General features: G+C 42.8%; 2 protein-coding genes across 3 annotated transcripts; both read right to left on the reverse strand.

The window, feature by feature from the left end:
* Positions 1-3,135: 3,135 nt before the first annotated feature.
* On the reverse strand, positions 3,136-5,294 carry LOC139581668 (homeobox protein Nkx-2.5-like). The gene is made up of 2 exons (XM_071411672.1): positions 4,663-5,294; positions 3,136-4,145 (listed from the first exon to the last, which is right to left on the reverse strand). The coding sequence occupies exons 1-2, from the start codon at positions 4,994-4,996 to the stop codon at positions 3,532-3,534; spliced, it is 948 nt and encodes a 315-aa protein (XP_071267773.1). The 5' UTR covers positions 4,997-5,294; the 3' UTR covers positions 3,136-3,531.
* A 6,346-nt stretch (positions 5,295-11,640) lies between these two features.
* On the reverse strand, positions 11,641-26,581 carry LOC139581669 (stanniocalcin-2-like). Of its 2 annotated transcripts, none has more exons than XM_071411673.1 (4): positions 26,182-26,581; positions 19,875-20,017; positions 15,033-15,244; positions 11,641-14,765 (listed from the first exon to the last, which is right to left on the reverse strand). In XM_071411673.1, exons 1-4 carry the CDS (start codon positions 26,318-26,320, stop codon positions 14,408-14,410), a joined length of 852 nt encoding a protein of 283 aa, XP_071267774.1. In that variant the 5' UTR covers positions 26,321-26,581; the 3' UTR covers positions 11,641-14,407. The 2 variants fall into 2 exon arrangements, with proteins under 2 accessions (XP_071267774.1, XP_071267775.1); XM_071411674.1 differs by lacking the exon at positions 26,182-26,581 and adding an exon at positions 25,826-26,146.
* Between the last annotated feature and the right edge of the window lie 317 nt (positions 26,582-26,898).

Below are 26,898 nucleotides of genomic sequence, written 5' to 3' on the forward strand. Positions count from 1 at the left end.
CTAAAGGGCTTTTAATGTGCTACAGGGCCTTCAGAAAGTATTCACACTCCTTAACTTTTTCCACATTTTGTTGTTCCAGCCTGAATTTAAAATGGATTAAATTCGGATGTGTCACTGATCTACACACTCTACTCCATAATATCAAAGTGTGTCTTTAGAAATGTTATTCATTAAAAATGAAAAGCTGAAATTTCAGTTTTCAACCCCTTTGTTATGGCAAGCCTAAATACGTTCAGGAGTGAAATAGTGCTTAAGTCACATAACAAATTGCATTGTCTTTTTGATTAACTACCTCATCTCTGTACCCCACACATACAATTATCTGTAAGTCTCAGTTGAGCAGTGCATTTTTCCAATGCCTCGCAAAAGAAGGGCACCTAAAGTATTGGTAGATGAGTAGAAAAAAAAATGCAGACATTGAATATCCATTTGAGCATGGTAAAGTTATTAATTACCTTTTGGATGGTGTATTAATACACCCACTCACTACAAAGATGCAGGCTTCCTTCCTAACTCAGTTGCTGGAGAGCAAGGAAACCACTTAGGGATTTCACCATGAGGCAAATGGTGACTGTAAAACAGTTCCAGAGATGAATGGCTGTAATGGGAGAACTGAGGATGGATCAACAACATTGTACTTACTCCACAAAACTAATCTAATTGACTGAGTGAAAATAATTAAGCCTGTACAGAATAAAAGTATTCCAAAACATGCATCCTGTTTGCAACAAGGCACTAAAGTAATACTGCAAAAACTGTCGCAAAGCAATTCACTTTTTGTCCTCAATACAAAGTGTTATATTTGAGGCAAATACAATTCAACACATTACTGAGTATCACTCTCCATATTTCCAACTGGGGAGTTTTTCAGGAGAATTGTTTTTTACAGAATGGAGCTAAGCACAGGCAAAATCCTTGAGGAAAACCATGTTCAGGCATGTGAATAATTATGTCAATGTTATATTTCTGTATTTCATTGTAAATAAATTTGCTAACATTTCTAATAACCATGTTTTCACTTTATCATTATGGGATATTATGTGTAGATGGGTGAGAATATATTTAATCCATTTTGAATTCAGGCTGAAAGGCAACATGTGGAATATGTCAAGGGGTATGAATACTTTCTGAAGGCACTGTATATACATCCGTTTCATCAGCATCTTTTGTAAGACACTGGATAAGTGTCTGCTAAATTACTAAAATGTAATTATCATATAGGCATATTAATGACAGGTATCAATAAATATTATGGCTATTCTACAGGCACATTTAACAAGGCTGTTTTCATTTAGGGCCTGCATGTGCAGTGATGTTTTTTTAGGTTATTCGGTACCGTTTCAAAATACATTTGTCAGTGTATTTCTGCGGGCCTGTGGGCGATTTCAGAATTTGACTGTGGATCAGCGGTAACTGTCTGATTAATGATGAGGATGATGAACGCATTTGCCCAAACCCTGAACTGTTTCTTCTGACGACACGTCTGATGGACTTTAAACACAACCCTTCTGAACGGTCACAGACCTTTCTGTAAATATTTAAATGATGTCAGTGATGCTATCTCACGACCTCGCCTAATGTGAACTGACATGCACCTGTAGAAGAAGGTCTGACTGGGCGTGACCTTGTAGGCCGGACCTATAGACTTAGTCTCTATACAAGACACGTCTAAAGCCCTCCACATATTTGTCTTATTTAGTCAAAATTGCGTGACATGCTCCAAACATATTTTATGGAGAGGCCGGTAAGTCGTTGTGTTAAAAAAAAAAAAACTTTAGTTTCCAGTTATAGTAGATTGAAGGTCTCTAATAGCCACTTGAAGGGTTTAACCTGACGTTAAACATACGTGAACCGCTGCACGGGTAGCGGGTGAGATTGTTTGACATGGATTACTGGTAATGTGTGCTGGCTATAGACAATGGCAATTACTATAGGCTACCGTGATGGACGATTTTCCTAATATTAAAACACACTGACATATGGTATCTTTATGTGCTAGGATTGGCCTGGTGTTTGTTCAATTTGTAGCCTAGTGAGTCGTGAAACCGAAGAAAAAACTCTGGAGATTTAATGGTTGTAAAGTAAAAAATAATTTAAATGCATAGATTGTGTAATCTTGAACATTATTTCCTCATCGATTTGACAGTTGTTGTCGTCTAGGCCTATTGTAACGATTTTAATGTAGGCTATTACTATATATGATTAATAATATAATACAATTAGGCGAACCCATGTTTTATTAAGCATAATAGTAATGAATATTAGAAATAAAGTATTACCTTTAGCCTTTTAAACAACTAATGGTCGATAGAATTCGTAGTGATAGGATATAGTTCTATGAAAGCACTAGGCCTAAAATTATAATTGGTCGATAGGTTACATTTCATATTTAGAAATCATTTATAAACAATCGAAGATGATTAGAAATAATCAGGTGATATAATTGTATCCTGTTCTAGTTGTTTGTTCATATTTATTCATTTTAAAAATGTCCTTCAGGACAATGGTGTAGTGTACTTAAGTAAAAATACTTTAAAGTACTACTTAAGGGGGTATCTTTACTTTACTATTTATATGTTTAACAACTTTTACTTCACTACATTCCTAAAGAAAATGATGTACTTTTTACGCCATACATCTTTCCAAAAGTACTCGTTACATTTTGAATTCTTAGCAGGACAGGAAAATTGTATAATTCACACACTTATCAAGAGAACATCCCTGGTCATGCCTGCTGTCTCTGATCTGGGGTACTCACTAAACACATGCTTTGTTTGTAAATGATGTCTGAGCGTTGGAGTGTGCCCCCTGGCTATCTGTAAATAAAATAAAACAACTAGAAAATGTGGCCGTCTGCTTTGCTTAATGTAAGGAATTTGAAATGATTTATACTTAAGTATCAAAAGTAAAAAGTACATTTTAGTAATTACATTTACTTTTGATACTTAAGCATATTTAAAACCTTTAGGATTTTACTCAAGTAGTATTTAACTGGGTGACTTCACTTTTCTATTAAGGTATCTTTACTTTTACTACAGTATGACATTTGGGTACTTTTCCCACCACTGCCTCAGAATATGTCCTGTAGTCCGCCCCCGTGAAATAGCCTATCAAATTCATGCAGGAAAATTAGAATTTACATAAAAGAAAAGCTTTATTTACATATAATACGTGTATTAAGTACCCACAAACATAATTGCCTTACAGTACATTTGTGACCTCAAAGAAAACGGTGATCGTGAGGGAAAGATGTCCACTGACAAATTGTATACGTCTTTTTCCTTCCCACTGAAGAAGATACCTACATCTCCTATACAACTTCACAATTAACTCCCTATTCCATCTCAGAAACTAGTAACCTAATGAAAATAAAATACATGTAGTTTAAGCATCCATCAAGAGTTTGCCAGTCGAAGTACAGTACATGGAATATATCGACATAACACTCAAGTAAGCCTATGCATCCATTGCAAAAGCGCATGCAATTTAAAACAATTTGTCTGACGATAATGTTATATTTCGATCCTTCGTTCACCACGCTCTGATTCCATGTAAAGAAGACACTCCATTGCCGGACGGAAACGTGTTTTGAACGTTATTTAACTCCCCAACGCCGAAGTTCATGTAATTCCCGTTGTTTGGTGAGGGCTGGATAGACTGCACCGCAGTGGTGGGATAGTTACACGCATGGTTCATATTACAGCCAGGACTGGGATAATTACTGAACGCTGGATAACTATTATACGTGAAATGGTTAAGGCCCACATTATATGAACTATTATAGGTCGTCGAGTCTCCAAGGCAGGGCTTCCCGTCTCGGACCAGTACTGGGACTGAGATGCGTCTCGGCGGCGGGATACCGACCATCTCCAGGCTCTGGTCCTGTCGCTGTCTCTTGCACTTGTAGCGGCGGTTCTGGAACCAGATCTTGACCTGTGTGGGGGTCAGTTTGAGCACCCCGGCCAGGTGATCTCTCTCCGGAGCCGACAGGTACTTCTGCTGCTTAAAGCGACGCTCCAGCTCATACACCTGCGCCTGTGAGAACAGCACGCGCGGCTTCCTGCGCTTCCGCGGTTTGGCGGGCAGATCCGGGTCCTCTGACTTCAGGTCCTCCACCGGCTCGCTCTGAGAGATGTAGGACATGTCTAGTGGAATAGAAATAAACGAATAAATTAAGACATATTTAATTTAATTCCAGTATGTTAAATTGTATAAAGGACCCAACAATAGGAATTCAGCTCGGAGACTTTTACGCAAGACTTGGTTTAGACAAACTTTCTAGGTCTGCCCTACATCCTAGAGTCCAACAAGTAAAATGGGTTCAGTCGATTATGACTGCTATATTTTCTACATTGTAATCAAACTTCCATGGAACTGTTTGGAATCCCGACGAGAGAATTCAATCTAAACTTCAATTACAACTTTCCTTTATTTTCTCCTTAATTGTAAAATAGATTAGGCCTCTTTGACTGTTCTTATTCCAGAATAAGGGTGTACACTAGGAGTAGCATTACTATTACATCACTTGTGAAATGTCTTATCCTTAGCCTACACGTTTTAGATTGTGTCTGACGCAAATCTGTTTAGATACTTACATAATTATTCAGATTTTCACTTAGGCCTACTTAGGGCTATTTCGATACTAATATCACAAACTATTACCTTTTCTGTATTTCCCCTCAAATCTGTCCGTCTTGCCATCCTTGATGTCCATTTCTAAGAAAGATTTCCCATAGAAGGCAGCGGCGAAGTTGAGGGCAGTATTTCTGTTGGCTTTTACCTCATGGAGCTCCTCTCCAAACAGCGAGCCTCCAGACGACATCTCCCGGAGCGGCTCCTGTTTCAGGCGGCCCAGCATGCAGGAGGAGGTCGGTAAGGCACAGTCCATTCGTGGAGAGATGTCCAGTGAGACCAGGTCCTCAGCTCTAGTGTGCTGCTCCAGGTTTAATATATCCTTAACCGAGAAGGGTGTGGACGTACTGGGGCTGGAAAACATTGCCAAGGAACAGTTGATCTGACATATAAATGGCAACAAACCGATGATTCCAAAATCTCCTCTTCTTGGTAATATTTACTGAGCTCAAGTACTCGTTTGTTTAACCGAGGGGGATCTTGACTATCAACTCGAGTCCCTAACTTTTCTTGGCCTCTTTCTGCTATGCAGCGGGAGAGAGAGAGGGGGGATGAGGGGGGAGGTTAAGTCTCTCATTGGACGTTGTTAGGGGGCATCCTATTGGTGTTGCCAGTTCCAGTGATGTTGAAATAATAACTAGTAATGTAACCCTACATGTCCGTGCTGCATCTGAATCCAGAATGCACCTTAAGCCCCATTACGCACCGTCACAAACACTCCTTTTGTCTATAATACATGGTTGGAATTTATTATCCATTTTTATTAATAGTTCCCCGTACAGTGTATATGGTTGAAGGCAAAAGAGAATAGAATAAATACTGGAACCTTTTTCTATGTGTGCACGAGCCTGTCTGTCTGTGTTTGGTTCTGTTTATCTGTTTAGTGATGATACATTTTATTTGGCGGACATTAAAAGTATGCAAGGAGATGCTTAGTCAGTTGCACAACTGAATGCGTTCACCCAAAATGTGTCTTCCGCATTTAACCCAACTCCTCTGAATCAGAGAGGTGGGTGGGGGGGGGGGGGGGGGGGGGGGGGGCTGCCTTAATCGACATCTACGTCATCGGCGCCCGTTGAGCAGTTGTTGTTTGTTAACTGTCTTGCTCAAGGGCAGAACTGCAGATTTTTCCACCTTAGGGATTCGAACCAGTGACCTTTCGGTTACACCCTTAACCGCTAGGCAACCTGCTTCCCTACATAAAAACAAGTGCAGTACATAAGATCATAAAATCGATGACATGAATGAAAGCAACATTTAAATCAAAGGACCAGACGAAACAGGATGGTTGGGTAGAGGATACAAACCTGGTTTAAGGTCAATATTTAGGTTTAGGGGGTAAGGTTGGTAATGGGGTACGAACCCGGTTTAGGGTAAGTGTGTTGGTTGGGGGATACATAGGGGTGGATAGGTATACTGATAATGCACAAAGGGGTGGGAATAAGAGTAGTAAGGCAGAAAAGCGTCTAGGTGGAGGGAACTTCCCTGGCAGCAAGACCATAGGGACCAACATGTCTCTTCATACACTGGCCTGACTTTCAGGAAGTGATAACAGACAACAAACCAGCATCCTCCCACCCACGCAGCGCAGCCGGGCCAGGACTGTCACACATACCATAACATTTCTGTAGTCATGCATTATGACACATTCGTCTAGACCTACTGGCAGCCGTTATGTACAGGCTATGTACACCAAAAATGTACACTAGGCCCTACTTTTGTAGTGTCATATGCCTAGTTATTCGATAAGTCACATTATTCTCTAAAAATGCATCCAATAAAATATCAGTAGGACAAGGCTTTTGGGGAGAATTGGTGTGCGTAAAGATTCCAAGACGCACTGAGGGGACCTCGCACAGGGCTGGCATCGCACCCATTATTAATGCTGGTGGAGACAGCGGTGCGGAGACAGACAGTATTATCGTTTGTTTTATCTCCAGCAGCGTTTAACACAGACCCCGGGAACTAAATGGGTCCCTCTGTCTCCGACCCGGCTCGCGGTGTTTATAGTTTTTAAGACTATTTGCGCGCCGCGAAAGCTGATGAATGGTCGCGAGGAGTAGAGCGTCAACACTGCCGTGTCTCGCGCAGCAATAATTGGTGAAATAAAGTAAACGAACGGAACTCAGACGAGCCTCAGTGTAGAGCATGGAAACCGTTTCATTCTTCATGTCAGATTCTTTCCTCTTAACGTTCGCAAACAATTAACATTGAGTTGGCTGCAGTCTGTTGTGACGAATCTCAATAAAAGTTTGAAGGTTATTCACAGTTGATGACAGACAGGCCTGTCCTAGGACCTTCAGGCCTATCTGACAGAGTTTGAGTTAATTCCATTTTAAGCTTAATTCATTTCATAACATGGAATTTCAGTTAAATTGACCTCAATTCTGCAAGACCGACTGCAAAGCACTCTCTGTGTCAACTGCCCAAATTGAACATGACAGGCCTATTAGGCGCATGGTTCATATCCCTAATGCATTCTCTCTCGTTCTCTCTCGTTCTCTCTCTCTTTCTCTCTCTCGATCCCTCCCTCTCTCTCTCTCTCTCTCTCTCTCTCCCTCTTTCTCTCCCTCTCTCTTTCTCTCTCTTTCTCTCTCTCGATGAAAAAGTACGAACATGAATGCACTCACTAGTGTAAGTCTCTCTGGATAAGAGCGTCTGTTAAATTACTTTTTTTAATTTTTTTAAGTACAATGTATTTCTCTCCCTCCCCCGACCCGTCTTTCTTTAGCACCAGTCAGATAAAGCGATAGATAAGGCTGCTTAAAAACTTCCGCTGGACGGGATAATTGAGGATATTCTGGGGCGCTGTGTGTGTGTTTTATCTAATGAGTCTGCGACCGTTCCCGTGTGTGGACTGTGGGGAAAGCGGCACGAGCAGACGCCACGCGCATTAGCGCCGGGGTCTGGCGTCTTTCCTCCGTCCTCGAGACCTGTCAATCATATTGGTGATCTCGACACCTTTCTAATGGCGCTGACTAATTACCTCGGAAAGATAAGCAGGTTTAATCGTTGACTGATAAACAATCAAATTAAACATCGTCGATCATTGATTTTTAGCCTAACGGAAGTCGATATTGTTATGCAGTGTTCAATTGTAGCCCATCTTTAGGTCTACTCTACTGTGGATGTTAGTTTCAGTTAACTTGCCCTTCGAGATAAAACATGTATTAGTGCGTGACTTAGACAAACAACTGTTTTTAGTGTTTTTTTTGTCACTGATTATGTGACAAACGTAGATTTTTTGTTGTTGTCTTGGGATTTAATTTAGATAAATTAAGATAAATCAAATTAGGCCTACAGAATTATTGAAATTGTAATTTGTAAATATAGAATTCTGTTTGATCAGACAATATTGTTAGGTGTGATGCAGTTAAATGTTCGTTCTAAAAGAAAAGTAATATATCATTATTTGATCATTATGAATTAGCATTTAGGCCTACCACATTTCCATAATGTAATTTACTCAATGCAAAAAAATAATTTAGCTAGATTCAATACATTTGTTCGTCAGTCATCTGAGAATGTCGCCAATATGCCTTTATCACCTACTAAGATACACATTTATCACATTTGAATTGTTAATACTTAGTATTAAATCATCCATATGAAGTTTACCTATTTAGGTTGTTTACAAACACTTATGGATTTGTTATGTCAATTACAAACACAAGTTATTGTTTGGTAGGCTGAGAGCCAACGGAAGTCATGTGTAGGCTAGACCTAAATAAAGTGGGAAAACGTAAAAATTAACAACTAACACATTACCTTATCATGAATATACATTTTGTAATTGTAACATTAAAAAAAATCATACATTTGATTCAAATATGAACACGATTTAAAAATCATTGTCCTAAATGGTTTAATCTTGTCTGGCTTTATTGTCCCAACACAGTCGGAACAAAGTCCCCTAAAGTATTTTTTTCACTCCCAACACCTGTTTGAGGTTGAAGAGTTCATCTGTTCCCCTTCATATAACTCTATTCCCCCCTGTATCAATTCATCCTCAGACACAATACTGTACAACTCTCTCTTTCTTGCTCTCTCTTGCTCTCTGTCTCCTCTCTCTTGCTCTCTGTCTCCTCTCGCTCGCTCTCTGTCTTCCCTCTCTCGCTCTCTGTCTTCCCTCTCTCGCTCTCTCTCTCTGTCTCCTCTCTCTCTGTCTCCTCTCTCTCTGTCTCCTCTCTCTCGCTCGCTCTCTCCATCTCTGTCTCCTCTCTCGCTCTCTGTCTCCTCTTTCTCGCTCTCTCTCGCTCTCTCTCTCTCTCTCTCTGTCTCTTCTCTCTCTCTCGCTCTCGCTTGCTCGCTCGCTCTCTCTCTGTCTCCTCTCTCGCTCGCTCACTCGCTCTCTCCATCTCTGGCTCCTCTCTCGCTCTCTCTCTGTCTCCTCTCTCGCTCTCTCTGTCTCCTCTCTTTCGCTGTCTCTTCTCTCTCGCTCTCTTCTCTCTCACTCTCCTCTCTCTCGCTCTCTCTCTTTCTCTCTGTTTCCCCTCTCTCGCTCTATCTCTCTCCTCTCTCTCTCTCTCTCTCTCTCTCTCTCTCTCTCTCTCTCTCTCTCTCTCTCTCTCTCTCTCTCTCTCTCTCTCTCTCTCTCTCTCTCTCTCTCTCTCTCAATCTCTCTCTTTCTCTCTCTCTCTCTCTCCTCTCTCGCTGTCTCTGCCTTCTCTCTCTGTCTCCTCTCTCTCGCTCTTTCTTTTTCTCTCTTTTGCTCTCGCTCTCCATTCCAAGGCCAGACAACATGTGGTGACGGGTCTGTCACCCAGGTGTCTCTCCATCTCTCTAACACCCTGATTAATTCCATATAATATTAGCAACAGCTGGATCCAGATAAGATTGGATCATCTTTAGTTTTCGACATAGCTGTGGCCAAGACAGAGGCTGTTCCTTGCTGTGTCACTGGCAGCCCTCTGGACAGTTAGGTCAGGTTAGGACACAGACAGGCCCATTCTCTCTCAGAATACTTGAATGTGCTATATTTATATATATATCCCTTTATTTAATGTATCTGTGGATTTTGTCACCCAGAAATGTGTTTTGTTTTTGGTGGCTGTCACATGACATCTTTGTCAGTAGTCCTAGTACACCACCATGTGGTCATTACTGTAGTTGAGGCAGTGTGTATTGTGATGTGTGAGCAGCCATGTGAAGTGTCTTCTGTCTGTGCACCATTTGACTTCAATTCTCCTTCCCTTCCTCTCCTCTCATCTCCTCTCCATAGACCTCTCCCCCCTCTCAGCTCATGTTCTGAGGCTTGGCCGGGGATCAGTGAGTGTGTAACTGAGTTCAAGGTAGTGTGATGGTCCCTATGGGGCCTGGGACGATATGGGTTCTGGCCTGTATTACCTGCTGTTATTGTTTTGTCTACAGCTTTTCCCAGCTGACGTTGGGCCTCTCAGGTCTCAGATCTCTTCTCAATTAAAATGTAGAAGATAATCAATCATTGTCAAGATGGTGTAGTACATGGCTATGCAAATCTTACCATATGGCACGTGCCAAACTCATTCCACGGAGGGTCAAGTGTCTGCAGGTTTTCTCTCCAACCCTGTACTTGATTGATGGACTAAGGTCACTAATTAGTAAGGAACTCCCCACACCTGATTGTCTAGGTCTTAATTGAAAGGATGAACCAAGGGGCCTCCAGAGGGGCGCAGTGGTCTAAGGCACTGCATCGCAGTGCTTGAGGTGTCACTGCACACCCGGGTTCGATCCCAGGCTATGTCACAACTGGCTGTGACCGGGAGTCCCATAGGGTGGCACACAATTGGCCCTGTGTCTTCCGGGTCAGCGGAGGGTTTGGTCAGGGGGGGGGGGCTCTGCAGGCGACTCCTTCTGGCGGGCCGGCTGCCTGCAGGATGACTTCGGTCGTCAGTTGAACGGTGTTTCCTCCGACACATTGGTGCGGCTGGTTAAGCGGGCGGGAGTTAAGATGCACGGTTTGTCGGGTCATGTTTCGGAGGACACGTGACTCGACCTTCGCCTCTCCCGAGCCTGTAGGAGAGACGCAGCGAGAGTTTGACACCCCTACCCTACGATGTCCGGAGCTGCTGGTTTTCTCTTTTACCTGATCATTTATTGCATTCACCTGGTGTCCCAGGTCTAAATCAGCCCCTGGTTAGAGGGGACTAATGAAATAAAGCAGTGGAACTGGCTTTGAGTTCCAGATTAGAATTTGAGGGTGAAGTGAGGTGTAGGCTGATAGTTAGGTGTGTGTTTTGTATTGCCCATGACAAAGATATTTTCACAGGCTTACATTTTTCAGTGTTTTTGTGATAAATATTAGAAAGTGAAATGTAAGTTCATTTTCTTGTGTACATGAATATATTTTGAATTGTAAGACAGCTAGTTTGTTTGTTTCTGTAGTTCTGATACTGTAAGATCTGCCACGACAGCCTGTTCTTGTTATATAGTGATCATTGTAACTTCACAATAACATTTTAAAGGTGTAAGGGGTATTTAAAGGTGTAATGAAATCACAGATGATCGCATTTCTGTGTGATATGCCTCTTTTCACAACAATGTGTCCAACTGATTCTGAAAAGTATGATTGTGCAGTATGTGGTTTGCCCTGAAGGAGGCGGTATCACACAATATTACACTATAATGATCGGGCATTTTCAGCACGACACACGTTTTAAAACGTTCAGATAGAAATATGTTATGTAGAACAAACATGCCCCTCCGACCTGTAGAACAAGGAATCATGTCTGCTCTATTCATGGCGTTACTATCTGCAATGTTTGACAACATTTGGCAACTGAATGTTGACCTGGTGTTGAAGAAGACATTAATTGTAGCTTAGAAAGTCCACCCTCAGTCTCTTGTACATTCAAATAATTCCTTGTCTTATCTATGTGGTATGCATGTTTTTCAATGTATCTTTCTGGATATTCGTGTTAATATTATCTAAGTGGAAATAATTCCTCTGAATTGTTGTCATGCAGTTCATGATCAGAGCTACCTACTGAACACACAAAACCTTGATGACTAAACACAGTGTACAAAATATCCACAAAAAAAGTCACTTTTAATGATAACAAGTTACATTTCTGTTGATTTTGATTTCATGAGTCCTTAGAGTTTCATAGTACTGTTTGTATACACATTATCAGACACGTGAAGTAAAACCATACCAGACTACATTCTGCAAGGTCATTCTGATGCCCAACTGGGGGTGTGGAGGAAGTGATGCGCTGTATGGAACACTGAGAAACAGGAAGTAGGAAGCACTGTCAGTCTATTTCTCCTGGAACAAAATGGAGAAGATAGTGACAGTATGGAACATATGGTCAGTTACAGTCATTTACATTCCTAATGGAGTTACACACCTGGTGCCCAAAGATAAGTCAATAAACTGCAATAGGTTGTCACATCATCTGAATAGAAAGAGGGGCAGGATAGCATGACTGGCCAACAGACACCTCAGAACTATAAGAAGAGGTGGAAGAAGGAACAGGGAGGACGAGGAGGAGGAGGAGAGAAATCTATAAATTGTGTCTCCTCAGGAACCGTTGAGTATAGTTCTCGTCCTCCTTTCCTCCTCCATCTCTCTCTCTCCCCGTGCGGCCGGACAGCTCTTGGCTGTAGCCCAGAGGAATTCTCTGGTGGCCTTGGTAAATATACAATTTAGAATAACAGCGGACTGCAGCCGGAGCCGCAAAGTGTGGACTTGCTGGGGATGCGTCCCAATGGCACCCTATTCCCTATATAGTGCACTACTTTTGACCAGGGCTCATAGCACTACTTTTGACCAGGGCCCATAGTACTGCACTATGTAGGGAATAGGGTGCCATTTTAGCATAGGACTCTGGAAAGGAAGAGAGAGAGGGGGCAAGAACAGAATGCGTTCATACCACCTCCTCTACCACCTCCTCCTCCTCCTCTACCTCCTCTACCACCTCCTCCTCCTCTACCTCCCCTGGTCTGACCTGGTGATTTTACAGGAAGACACTGTTGATTGACTGCTTCCGGTTACTTGATTGCATACAACGCATTGACGGCAGAAAGCTCAATATTTGTGTTATCTCCCTGGGCTAATGCCTAAGCGTTTAGCTCAGTGGGCTTTCATAGTCTTGTGGTGTCACGTTAGTGTACAGACTGTCTTCAGTTAGAGTGGTGAGTCTGGAGATGGCTTCAGCTGTACAGCGCTCAGTGGTATCATCAGAAACACACCTGTCAATCAATCAATCAATCATACTAATCAATCATACTGATCAATCAATCATACTAATCAATCACACAAATCAATCAATCAATCAATCAATCATACTAATCAATCAATCAATCAATCATACTAATCAATCAATCAATCACACTAGTGATGCTTGCTGAGATGCAGTTACTGGGGTGCTACTGTCTGTAGTGTGTCTGTAGGACTGTCTGTAGGACTGTCTGCAGCGCGTCTGTAGCGTGTCTGTAGGACTGTCTGTAGCGTCTCTGTAGGACTGTCTGTAGCATGTCTGTAGGACTGTCTGCAGCGCGTCTGTAGCGTGTCTGTAGGACTGTCTGTAGCGTGTCTGTAGGACTGTCTGTAGTGTGTCTGTAGGGCTGTCTGTATGAATGTCTGCGAGTCTGTTCCCACAACAACAGAAACGTTTGTACCTAAGAGTCCAATAAAAGTTTCAATAATTAATCTTTAAACCGAATCAATTGAAAATCCCCTTTGAATCGTTCTAGTGCTACTTACTGTACGACATTGTCACCCCAGTTGAGTGCACTCTAGTAAACCTCAGCCTCACAGAGAGGAGTCACTACAGATGGAACCAGCATGTTGAGGCACCTGGATGCATTAGCACATTAGCTGAGATCAGAGGAGGGTTTTCTGAGAGAACTACACTTTGTCTGCATCCCTATTGGCCCATACGGCCCTGGTCAAAAGCAGTGCACTCTGTAGGGAATAGGGTGCTATTTGAGACACACAATGGATGTGCTGCTACAGACAGACGCTGTGTCCTGGGCGCCCTAATAGTAGGAATCCTAACGATGGAAGCTGGCCATCAGAGAATGTACCAGTTTGTTTACTTTGCCATGGTAACCCAACCTCATGCACTACAAGCTATATGTGCCAAAACTGGACTTCAAAACCTGTACAGTTTGTATTTAATCATCAAGTATCTAGAATTATAATACTAACAACACATTCCCACTTTGAAACAACAAAGCTGTATGTTATATATCTACAGATGGGTGGTGATGGAGTCTGGTGTGGTATACAACAGAACACACCATGTACTATAATCTTATATGGTGACTATATTTATACATGTTCGTACTGTATAAATATAGATACGTATATTTCTATGTACATTTGGATATTTAAACATTGCATAAAGAATAAAATAAATAATACAATATAATCAGATGTTACAGTGAGTATGATTTGAGAAACGCTATATTAGAGCCCAAAAAGCCCTAACACTTCAAATAAAAATCAGGATAATAATACTTATTATTATTCAATAATAAACAGAAACAACATCGTGGACTACAATCTGGAGTAACTGAACGAGCTACACCACATTACCCTGCAAATGTACCATTTGGGACTTCTGGAATGACTGGAGAGGAGAGGGGGAGAGAGGGATAGAGGACGGAGAGAGCGAGAGAAAGAGAGAGTGAGTCTGTGTATGTGTGTAGATGTGTGTGTTCTTGCATGTACAGTATCTGCCTATGTGTATGTCTGTGTGTGTGTATGTGTGTGTGTGTGTGTGGGGAGGGGGCTATGATGGTGACACGGTCAGGGAGGGCTCTGGATAGTTAGGGTCCAATGTCTCTTTCACCTCCGGATGTCTGTGGCCTCAGGGCCTTCCTGCTCCGCCACCACCCCAGCCTCGGGGCTCTGTCGGCGGGGACCCTGGCTGCGGCTGCGGGGGTGGGCGTTGAAGCCGCCTTTACTGGGCTTGTCCTTGTCCCCCTGTCGGGGGGGTCTGGGGTGGTCTGGCTCGGACCTGTGGCGGCGGTGGTCGGGGGAGGCGGGGGCCTGACCGGGAGGGGGGGTGAGGGAAGAGCAGACACTCAGGCTGTCACAGAGAGCCCCCCAGTTCTGCTCACACTGCAGCCGGACGCTCCTGGTTAAGGCCTCCTTCACCTCCTCCCCACAGCTCAGTAGAATGTTGACCAGCTCCACATACGGCCTGCGGGTAGGAGAGAGACAGAGAGAGAGAGAGATCATGGGATTATTATACTATTTTATGAAAATAGGGCTGGACATCCACAGCTTACCTTCTAGGTAAGTCAAAATGGGAAGAGGCAGAGAGAGTGAGGGAGAGGGAGGAAGAGACAGACAAAGGGTCAGAGAGAAAGAGAGACATAGGCCTTCTCACCCTTTAGGGAAGACAAAGAAGGGATGATACGGAGAGAGGGAGAGAAAAAAACACACTGATGAATGCCTACATCCTCACCCTTTAGGGAAGAGGTCCTGGAAGTGGATCATCTCCACCATGACAGCAACGTTCTCCTTGGCTGCAGAACACAGGTTGTGTCTGAGGTAACACTCTCTCTGCAGCTGGAACACCATCTCTTTAATGGCCAGGCACTTCCTGCTGATGCAGCTGAACTTGTGTCTCAAGCCGTGGGCCATGCACTTCAGAGCATCCTTGATGAACGACTTACCCTAAACACACACAGTAGATATAGAACACTCAACCCTAACCCTTACAGACATATAGAACACTAAACCCTAATGCTAACAGACATATAGAACACTCAACCCTAACCCTAACAGACATATAGAACACTCAACCCTAACAGACATATAGAACACTCAACCCTAACACTGACAGACATATAGAACACTCAACCCTAACAGACATATAGAACACTCAACCCTAACAGACATATAGAACACTCAACCCTAACCCTAACAGACATATAAAACACTCAACCTTAACCCTAACAGATATATAGAACACCCAACCCAAACAGAACCATAGAACGCTCAATCCTAACCCTAACATAACTATAGAACTCTCAACCCTAACACTGACAGACATATAGAACACTCAACCTTAACCCTTACAGAACTATACAACACTCAACCCTGACAGACATATAGAACACTCAACCTTAACCCTTACAGAACTATAGAACACTCAATCCTAACCCTGACAGACATATAGAACACTCAACCTTAACCCTTACAGAACTATAGAACACTCAACCCTAACCCTGACAGACATATAGAACACTCAACCCTAACCCTGACAGACATATAGAACACTCAACCCTAACCCTTACAGAACTATAGAACACTCAACCTTAATCCTTACAGAACTATAGAACACTCAACCTTAAACCTTACAGAACTATAGATCACTCAACCCTAACAGACATATAGAACACTCAACCCTAACCCTTACAGTACTATATAACTCTCAACCCTAACCCTTACAGAACTACACAACACTCAACCCTAACCCTAACAGAACTATAGAACACTCAACCCTAACCCTTACAAAATGATAGAACACTCAACCCTAACCCTAACAGACATATAGGACACTCAATCCTAACCCTTACAGACATATAGAACACTCAACCCTAACCCTTACAGAACTATACAACATTCAACTCTAACCCTAACAGACATATAGAACACTCAACCCTAACCCTTACAGACATATAGAACACTCAACCCTAACAGACATATAGAACACTCAACCCTAACCTTTACAGACATATAGAACACTCAACCCAAACCCTTACAGAACTACACAACACTCAACCCTAACAGACATATAGAACACTCAATCCTAACCCGTACAGACATATAGAACACTCAACCCTAACAGACATATAGAACTCTCAACCCTAACCCTTACAGAACTACACAACACTCAATCCTAACCCTAAAAGAACTATAGAACACTCAACCAAAAAATAACTATAGAACACTCAACCCTAACCCTAACAGAACTATAGAACATTCAACCCTAACCCTAACAAACATATAGAACACTCAACCCTAACCCTAACAGAACTACAGAACACTCAACCTTAACCCTTACAGAACTACACAACACTCAAGCCTAACCCTAACAGACATATAGAACACTCAACCCTAACCCTAACAGACATATAGAACACTCAACCCTAACCCTAACATAACTATACAACACTCAACCCTAACCCTAACAGACATATAGAACACTCAACCTTAACCCTTACAGTTCTATAGAACACTCAACCCTAACCCTGACAGACATATAGAACACTCAACCTTAACCCTAACAGAACTATAGAACACTCAACCTTAACCCTTACAGAACTATAGAACACTCAACCCTAACCCTAACAGACATATAGAACACTCAACCCTAACCTTTACAGAACTATAGAACTCTCAAGCCTAACCCTTACAGAACTACACAAAACTCAACCCTAACACTAACAGAACTATAGAACACTCAACCCTAACCCTGACAGACATATAGAACACTCAACCTTAACCTTTACAGAACTATAGAACACTCAACCCTAACCCTAACAGACATATAGAACACTCAACCTTAACCCTAACAGAACTATAGAACACTCAACCTTAACCCTTACAGAACTATAGACCACTCAACCCTAACCCTAACAGACATATAGAACACTCAACCCTAACCTTTACAGAAATATAGAACTCTCAAGCCTAACCCTTACAGAACTACACAAAACTCAACCCTAACACTAACAGAACTATAGAACACTCAACCCTAACCCTAACAGAACTATAGAACACTCAACCTTAACCCTAACAGACATATAGAACACTCAACCTTAGCCCTTACAGTTCTATAGAACACTCAACCCTAACCCTGACAGACATATAGAACACTCAACCTTAACCTTTACAGAACTATAGAACACTCAACCCTAACCCTAACAGACATATAGAACACTCAACGCTAACCCTAACAGACATATAGAACACTCAACCCTAACCCTTACAGACATATAGAACACTCAACCCTAACCCTTACAGAACTATAGAACACTCAACCCTAACCCTAACAGACATATAGAACACTCAACCCTAACCCTTACAGACATATAGAACACTCAACCCTAACAGACATATAGAACACTCAACCCTAACCCTTACAGACATATAGAACACTCAACCCTAACCCTTACAGACATATAGAGCACTCAACCCTAACAGACATATAGAACACTCAACTCTAACCCTAACAGACATATATAACACTCAACCCTAACAGAACTATAGAACACTCAACCCTAAAATAACTATATAACACTCAACTCTAACCCTAACAGAACTATAGAACACTCAACCCTAACCCAAACAGAAATATAGAACACTCAACCCTAACCCTAACAGACATATATAGAACACTCAACCCTAACCCTAACAGACATATAGAACACTCAACCCTAACCCTAACAGACATATAGAACACTCAACCCTAACCCTAACAGAAATATAGAACACTCAACCATTAATGATTATATTTAACATGTATTTTACCAGTTAGATTGACTGAGAAGACATTCTCTTTTACAGCAACGACCTTGGGAATAGATGCAAGGGAGAGGAGAGGGGTTGAATGGACCAATTGGAAGCTGGGGATTATTGGATTGGTTGATTGTGCTGAACCAATAAAAACCTGCTAACCCCTGAACATACAGTGCATTCCAAAAGTATTCAGACCCCTTGACTTTTTCCACATTTTGTTACGTTACAGCCTTATTCTAAAATAGATTTTTTTTTAATCCTCATCAATATACACAAAATACATAATGACAAAGCAAAAACTGTTTTAAAAATATTTTTGCAAATGTATTAAAAATACAAAACTGAAATATCACATTTACATACAGTACCAGTGAAAGTTTGGACACATCTACTCATTCAAGGGTTTTTCTTTATTTTTACTATTTTCTACATTGTAGAATAATAGTGAAGACATCAAAACTATGAAATAACACATATGGAATCACGTAATAACCCAAAAAATGTTAAACAAATCTAAATATATTTGATATTCTTCAAAGTAGCCACCCTTTGCCTTGATGACAGCTTTGCTCACTCTTGGGATGTGTGCTTAGGGTTGTTGTCCTGTTGGAAGGTGAACCTTCGCCCCAGTCTGAGGCCTGATTGGTAGAGTGCTGTAGAGATGTTTGTCCTTCTGGAAGGTTCTCTCATCTCCACAGAGGAGTTCTGGAGCTCTGTCAGAGTGACCATCGGGTTCTTGGTCAGCACCCTGACCAAGGCCCTTCTCCCCCAATTGCTCAGTTTGGCCGGGCTAGCAGCTCTAGGAAGAGTCTTGGTGGTTCCAAACTTCCTCCGTTTAAGAATGATGGAGACCACTCTGTGCTTGGGGACCTTCAATGCTGCAGATATTTTTTGGTACCCTTCCCCAGATCTGTGCCTCGACTCAATCCTGTCTCTCAGCACTATGGACAATTCCTTCGACATCATCGCTTGGTTTTTGCTCTGACATGCACTGTCAACTGTGGGCACTTATATAGAAAGGAGTGTGCCTTTCCAAATCATGTCCAATCAATTTCATTTTTATTAATATTATTATTTCCCCCCCCTTTATTTAACCAGGTATTTAACCAGGTAGGCTAGTTGAGAACAAGTTCTCATTTACAACTGCGACCTTGCCACAGGTTTTCTCCAATCAAGTTGTTGAAACATCTCAAGGATGATCAATGGTAACAGGATGCACCTGAGCTCAATTTCGAATCTCATAGCAAAGGGTCTGAATACTTATGTAAATAAGATATTTTAAAAATATTTTTTATACATTTGCTGAAATGTCTAAAAACCTGTTTTGACTTTGTCACTATAGGGTATGGTGTGTAGATTGATGAGGATTTTTTATTTATTTAATATATTTTAGAATAAAGCTGTAACGTAAGAAAATGTGGTAAAAGGGAAGGGGTCCGAATACTTTCCCGAATAGACTGTAGATGTTCTAGTTGTAGGATGGTTAGAACTCATTCTGATGGTGCAGTGAGAGGCCGGGACAGAGCCTGTTCTACCCGTCTGAAAGGGGATCTGGCTCGGCATGGTGCCAGCTGGCTACCCCTGGCCCTGGAGCCCTCTGCCCTGACACACAGAGACCTGACCTCCGTGGGAGAGGGAAGGGAACTGGGGCACACAAACACATACGAACGCACATGTTGGCAAACACACTCAATAAATCCACGTGTGCACTAACATACACGCATGTGCACACATACACATGTAGACTTAAACACAAACACACACACGCAGAGTGCCTTACCTGGGAGTCGAACTTTCCGGCGTTGTGTAGGAAGGTCAGACAGATCTCCTGCAGGCCTCTGATCTCACAAGAGTTATTCTCAAAACACTCAAACACACCGCAGCCCACGTCTCCTGCACTCACCAGACAGTGCTGGATCTCAGCTGGAGGGAGAGAGAGATGGAGAGAGAGTTGTCACTGACACTTACAGTCTACTATCAAGCATCAACCTCTATCCCCATTACATGTAGTGATACAGGCCATGGTCTTAAGCATGGTCTCAGAGCTGTTATTTCCTTTTTATCCCTAAGCTGTTATTTCCTTGTGGTCTCAAAGCTGTTCGTTTCTTGTGGTCTCAGAGCTGTTATTTTCCTTGTAATCCCTAAACTGTTATTTCCTTTTAATCCCTAAACTGTTATTTCCTTGTGGTCTCAAAGCTGTTATTTCCTTTTTATCCCTAAGCTGTTATTTCCTTGTGGTCTCAAAGCTGTTATTTCCTTGTAATCTTCTTTTTAACGTTCTAACCTATGGTTCTGTTAGTAGATTAAGAGTTCTAGGCCCCTTTTCTCAAATACCCCCCCCCCCCCCCTCCTTTGTCCATGTGTAACAAACAAAACATGTTCATGTTTTCATCATTTCCCACCAGGTGACTCTCTGGCCAATCAGTAACATTAATCATTCAGTTAGGGAGATTAGGTCTGGACATCCAGGCTGAGATTTGAATTCCCATGACAGAGAGACTGGCTCCTATGTGGACCCTGGTCCATAGTAGTGCACCATATAGGAAACAGGGTGTCATTTGGGATGCTCCCTCTTTCTACTGTCAGTGTAGTAGATACATACTAAACCAGCCTCCAGGCTTCAGCGTCAGAGAAAAGAAAACAACATCTCTCCTCTTCTCTCCACAGAGAGAGACAGACCAGAGGGGTATGCAGATGAATGCAGGGTGACAGAGAGATTATTACTGTGTCATTCTGCGTCAAAATACATCTGCATTGCCTGGTGTGAGGATAGGAGGGGATGCTGCACTGCAGATACAGATACAGCGTTGTGTACTAGAGGAGAACATACAAACGCACAAGTCATTACTATTGTGCCTTTAGTTGTGCCTTTAGTCAACCGGTGTCAGTTTTCCTGGTATTAAACAATCATGTAGATGAGTGACTGTGTATTAGTTTATAAATAATTAGTCTTTCCTGTCTGTGCTGCCAGGTACACATATTTGACCCCCTTCAACTTTTCACAGGATCTTTCTAAGTGACTAACTGGCCGGGCTGCTGTGGAGAGATGGACTGGACTAGTGACTGGACTTGACAGATGACTGGACTGGATAGGTGACTGGACTGGAGCGGACAGGTGACTGGACTGGACTAGACTGGTGACTAGACTGGATAGGTGACTGGACTGGAGCGGACAGGTGATGTGAATGGACTGGTGACTGGACAGGTGACTGGACTGGACTAGACTAGACAGTGTTCCTGTCCCTATACTGCACTATAGAAGATAGAGTGGGACACATACAATGTTTCATAATGCAGCCCAATGTGACATGACTCTGGTAAGACCAGTGGTTGATGTTACCATTGAAACCGGAGTATCCAAATATACAGCGGAGAAGATATGTGTACCAGTCCAGTCCAGGGCTGTAGTAGGTTGGCAGTTGGCATCACCCTTGGGCCTCTCGCTGTCCGTGTAACTCAGTTGGTAGAGCATGACGCTTGGAACGCCAGGGCTGTGGGCTCAATTCCCACGGGGGATCAGTATGACAAATGTATATACTCACTCCAGTAAGTGGCTCTGGATAAGAGCATCTGCTAAATGACTAAAATGTAGATGTTATACAATCTTATACAACGCCTGGCCAGTGGCAGCCAAGGAGGACAGGAATAAAACAAATGATAGTGGACCGAAATGAAATGACCAGGAGAGTGGGAAAAGTCTGCCTGTTAACCCCAAATGGTAGGATATTTAGAGGCCTTCCTAAATGGTAGGATATTTAGAGAGGCCTTCCTAAATGGTAGGATATTTAGAGAGGCCTTCCTAAATGGTAGGATATTTAGAGAGGCCTTCCTAAATGGTAGGATATTTAGAGGCCTTCCTAAATGGTAGGATATTTAGAGGCCTTCCTAAATGGTAGGATATTTAGAGAGGCCTTCCTAAATGGTAGGATATTTAGAGAGGCCTTCCTAAATGGTAGGATATTTAGAGGCCTTCCTAAATGGTAGGATATTTAGAGAGGCCTTCCCAAATGGTAGGATATTTAGAGAGGCCTTCCCAAATGGTAGGATATTTAGAGAGGCCTTCCCTTTGGCTCCCGAGAGGCGCAGCGGTCTAAGGCACTGCATCTCAGTGCTAGAGGCGTCACTACAGACCCTGGTTCGATTCCAGGCCGTGATTGGGAGTCCCATAGGGCGGTGCACAATTGGCCCAGCGTCGTCCGGGTTAGGGTTTGGCAGGGGTAGGCCGTCATTGTAAACAATAATTTGTTCTTAACTGACTTGCCTAGTTAAATAATGTATAGTGTACATGGCACACGGTGTTACACCTTGCCCAAACCGGCTGCGCGCGTGCGCCATCGTGCATAAATTTATTTTGCCCCCCCCACACCAAACGCGATCACGACACGCAGGTTAAAATATCAAAACAAACTCTGAACCAATTACATTAATTTGGGGACAGGTCGAAAAGCATTAAACATGTATGGTAATTTAGCTAGTTAGCTTGCACTTGCTAGCTAACGTTAATTTGTCCTATTTAGCTAGCTTGCCGTTGCTAGCTAATTTGTCCTGGGATATAAACATTGAGTTGTTATTTTACCTGAAATGCACAAGGATCTCTACTCCGACAATTAATCCACACATAAAACGGCCAACCGAATCGTTTCTAGTCATCTCTCCTCCTTCCAGGCCTTTTCATCGTTTAAATTATATGGTGATCGCATCTAAACTTTCATTCTATTACCACGACTACCGGCAAAACAGTTCGTCTTTCTATCACCCACGTGGGTATAACCAATGAGGAGATGGCACGTGGGTACCTGCTTCTATAAACCAATGAGGAGATGGCACGTGGGTACCTGCTTCTATAAACCAATGAGGAGATGGGAGAGGCAGGACTTGCAGCGCGATCTGCGTCAGAAATAGGAATGAGTTCTATTTTAGCCCCTGGCGTCGCAGACTCTCGTTGGCGCGCGCGAGCAGTGTGGGTGCAATAATTGAATAACATGGATTTCTAAATTTATTTTGCGACGCTCGCGCACGCGACGTGTCCGGTCTGGTCAGCATGTTAGGCTACACATGGGCCTAGTATAAGTGTTTATTTTGGACTATATGGGTTCAAACTAAAATTTATTTTCAAAACTTCTGTAATCAGTCTTGAAGACCCACAGAGAGAGTGAGTCCCCATCAGTTGGGAGATGAAAGGTTCTTCATCTCCCTCTCCTCTCCTCCAGTCATCCCCCTCTCCTCCAGTCACCCCCCTCTCCTCTCCTCCAGTCACCCCCCTCTCCTCTCTTCCAGTCACCCCCCTCTCCTCTCCTCCAGTCAACCCCTCTCCTCCAGTCACCCCCCTCTCCTCTCCTCCAGTCACCCCCCTCTCCTCCAGTCACCCTCCTCTCCTCCAGTCACCCCCTCTCCTCCAGTCATCCCCCTCTCCTCCAGTCATCCCCCTCTCCTCTCCTCCAGTCACCCCCCTCTCCTCTCCTCCAGTCACCCCCATCTCCTCCAGTCACTGCCACTGAGCCATTCGGTTCACATGGGATAGAACCAATTACTATACTGCTATGGTATTCCATATGGGCCATTGAGAAAGGGTTAGCATGTTTTAGACATCATAGGATATATGAGTCTTGGACATACAGTATGTGTCTTAGTTGGAGATATGCATAAATATACCTAGAGCAAATCACTGGAAGTGTCATATTTGATAGCCTAGGCAGATTAATCTCACGAGCCCTCCGGGCAGAGTAAATAACGAATTAACGCAACATATTTACTTGAGAAATGATGCTTGTCAACAAGGACTGCTCTGTTGGGGGGAGGTTTGTGTGTGTATGTGTGCGCGCGAGAGAGAAAAAAAAGGGTATGTAGTCACTGGGTTTAACTTTGGTGCTCTGCAGGAAAATGAGCTGCTGTCGGCAGCGAGTGCTTGTGTTGGCGTTTACACGGGAATGTGCCTGGCTCGTCCGAGCTGGCCGCAACGTGCATTGAATTACACAGTGGTGTGGTGTGGGACTCTGACTGACTGAGGGACTCTACTGTGCAGAGCTGCATCAGAGCTGTCCCTGCAACTACAAGGATTAGAAACCCTTACATTCTCATGATTTTTATATTGAATAATGAATATATGTATTTATTTCATAACATTGGTTATTTTGAATAGACCGTAGGCCTTTCCTAAGGGACTAGGATTCCTGTTAAGAATGCAGAACAACAGCCCTGCATGAGGCGATTGCATCATTCCCTATCAGCATGCTTTGTAGGAGCCTAACAATCAACAGTTAACGCCTGGAGTCCACTGTAAGGGCTCAGACACCAAAAGCGTTTGCTGGACAAGAGTACTTAACATCTTTGAACGTAATTTGCGAACCGATTTTACATGTAGACTCGAGTGAAAAATCTCGGCAGTCAGACGTTTGTAGCGGGAGTCCCTAAAACCCAGCGCGCGGAATGATCGTTAGTTGAACGCTAGAACCACATTAGGTGCGATGTGTGCGAGCCTTAAAGCGGTTACCATGAATTTCACAGTATCTTACAGGCAGCTATGTGGCGAGTAAAATGCTGTATCTCATATTACATTACTGTAACACTATTGGCTGCATTATACTTAAGCAATAAGGCCCGAGGGGATGTGGTATATGGTCAATATACCACAGCTAAGGGCTGTTCTTAGGCACAACACAAAGTGGTCATATACCACAAACCCCTGAAGTGCCTTATTGCTATTATAAACTGGTTACCAACGTCATTAGAGCAGTAACAGTGCATGTTTTGTAATACCCTTGGTATAGTCTGATATACCACGACTGTCAGCCTATCAGCATTCAGGGTATGCTACTTTAATCAGAATGAATGAATGACTAAATTAATTAATTGATGAATGAAATTCATCAGGGGAGGGGTTTGTATTTCACAGTATTTACTGTAATTACAAGGGATTTGTACAAGCAGGTTGGTCACTTGATAAAGTGTCTGCACATTACACCATATTAATGAATATTTTGTGTTTTATATCAATTGCACTTCTGGAAGCCTTAACCTATTTTGAGTCGTGCCTTGTAAGATGCTATATTTGTTGCACCTGTGAGTGAGAATGCTGTACCAATTTAACTCCTATGTGGTTATAGTGGCAAACCAATTTTACATGTATAGGGGCCATATTAGAGTGGCAGTACGTCTTAAATGAAATGGTTGAGCATTTTGCCAAGTCCTTTTGGTCTGTTTTGCCCTGTAGTTGTTGCCAGGCTGAAAGCCTTTGTTAATACGCCAGAAACAACAATACCATTCCCCCACTAGTGGTCAAAGGTGTTTGATGCTCCAAAGATACAGTAAGGCACTGTATTATATGAGAGGAAATTACAGTACCATTCGAAATACAGCACATTTTCACATAATGCACCATAATTTACATTATTCTGCAGTTAAACATTTCAGAGTTGTATTAGATTTTACTGTTTATAATACCTCAAATTACCTTGTAAATTACAGTTTTCCATTACATTGTAGCCTAGGCTCTATTATAGCCACATGATAATCACTCAACTGTGGTGGCTTGCTCATAGGCTAAGTCATTTTGCCAAGTTTGTTTCATTTAAATGCAAAACGCATACTGGTTGCCAATGGATCGGCTGGATGTTGGCTAACTTTGAACCAAGCACATTGTATCGAGCATACGCGGGGAAAAAACAACTCAAACGCGCACACACACAAACACACCTAGAGGAGCTGCCATATACATTATCGATCATGACCTACCTTGTGCCTTGTCTATTAATAGTTTACTAACATATTGCATTTCTGTCACCCTGTATTTACAATATATCCCCTTTCTGGATCATCTGAAAAGGGTAATCTCATCCATGATAAAGCCAGTATTTCGGTCAAGAAACAGATGAATGCAGAGGGAGAGAGAGAGAAATAACGTGTTCATCGCTCTAAAATACACCGCGCGGAGAGCACGTGCACACAAGCTTGCGGTCCCGCTCGCGCAAATGTATCCCAGTGATCTGTATTCTGATAACATAATTTCAACATCGACCCACTTCCCATACCAAATCCGTCAGCATTGTCTCTCTCTCTCTCTCTCTCTGCGCGTGCGTGCTCTTTCTTACCTGTGTTCTGCAGAGACATCCGTCCTTTCTGGCTTGCCGGTTTCTCTGACGGGTTGTCATGAACATCGATATTATCCAATCCCATCACTTGCTCCAAAACTGACAAAACCAGCAGTACTGTTGCAAATTTAAACCACATTTCTGCCTCTATCTGTGAAGACCAGTATGTACCTGTGCTAAAGTCTGCCTTCCCTCTGCTCTGAGACAATGATGCAGTGTTGTATCGGAAACGCGCTGGTCCAACCAGGCAGTCTGCTCTCTGTCTGTCTGTGGTAACTCAGTAGCACTCACGCCTGTAGACTGTATTCAGGCGGGCAGCGCAGAGAGTGAGACAGAAAGAGAGAGTGAGCGCTGGGACAGCAGGGATGCTGCCTATATTTCCCAGAGCCCGGGCGGGTCGTCAATTTAGATGGAGTCAAGCAGGTGTTGTCAGCCAAGCTCAGCGACCAATCAGAGACGCAGACATCCACGTCTAAGGTTGAGAGGGGAGTGTCCAGTGAAAGTCCCGTCTTGCCATAAAAGCTCCTCTTGTAAAAGAAGTGTGTATGAGTAGGTGGTTATTTACTAGTGTTTGGCTAAGAAACCTGTCTCTTGTTGTTGCTTGCATCTGAGGAAAGAAAACATTTGTAAACACACTTGTCAGAATCATGTTGGCATGCCAACAGCTATTAGCCTACAATGTAATAACATAGAATGATATTAACAGGACACATCTGT

This window comes from Salvelinus alpinus, chromosome 7 (genome assembly GCF_045679555.1).
Source record: "Salvelinus alpinus chromosome 7, SLU_Salpinus.1, whole genome shotgun sequence".
NCBI classification, from domain to species: Eukaryota; Metazoa; Chordata; class Actinopteri; order Salmoniformes; family Salmonidae; genus Salvelinus; species Salvelinus alpinus.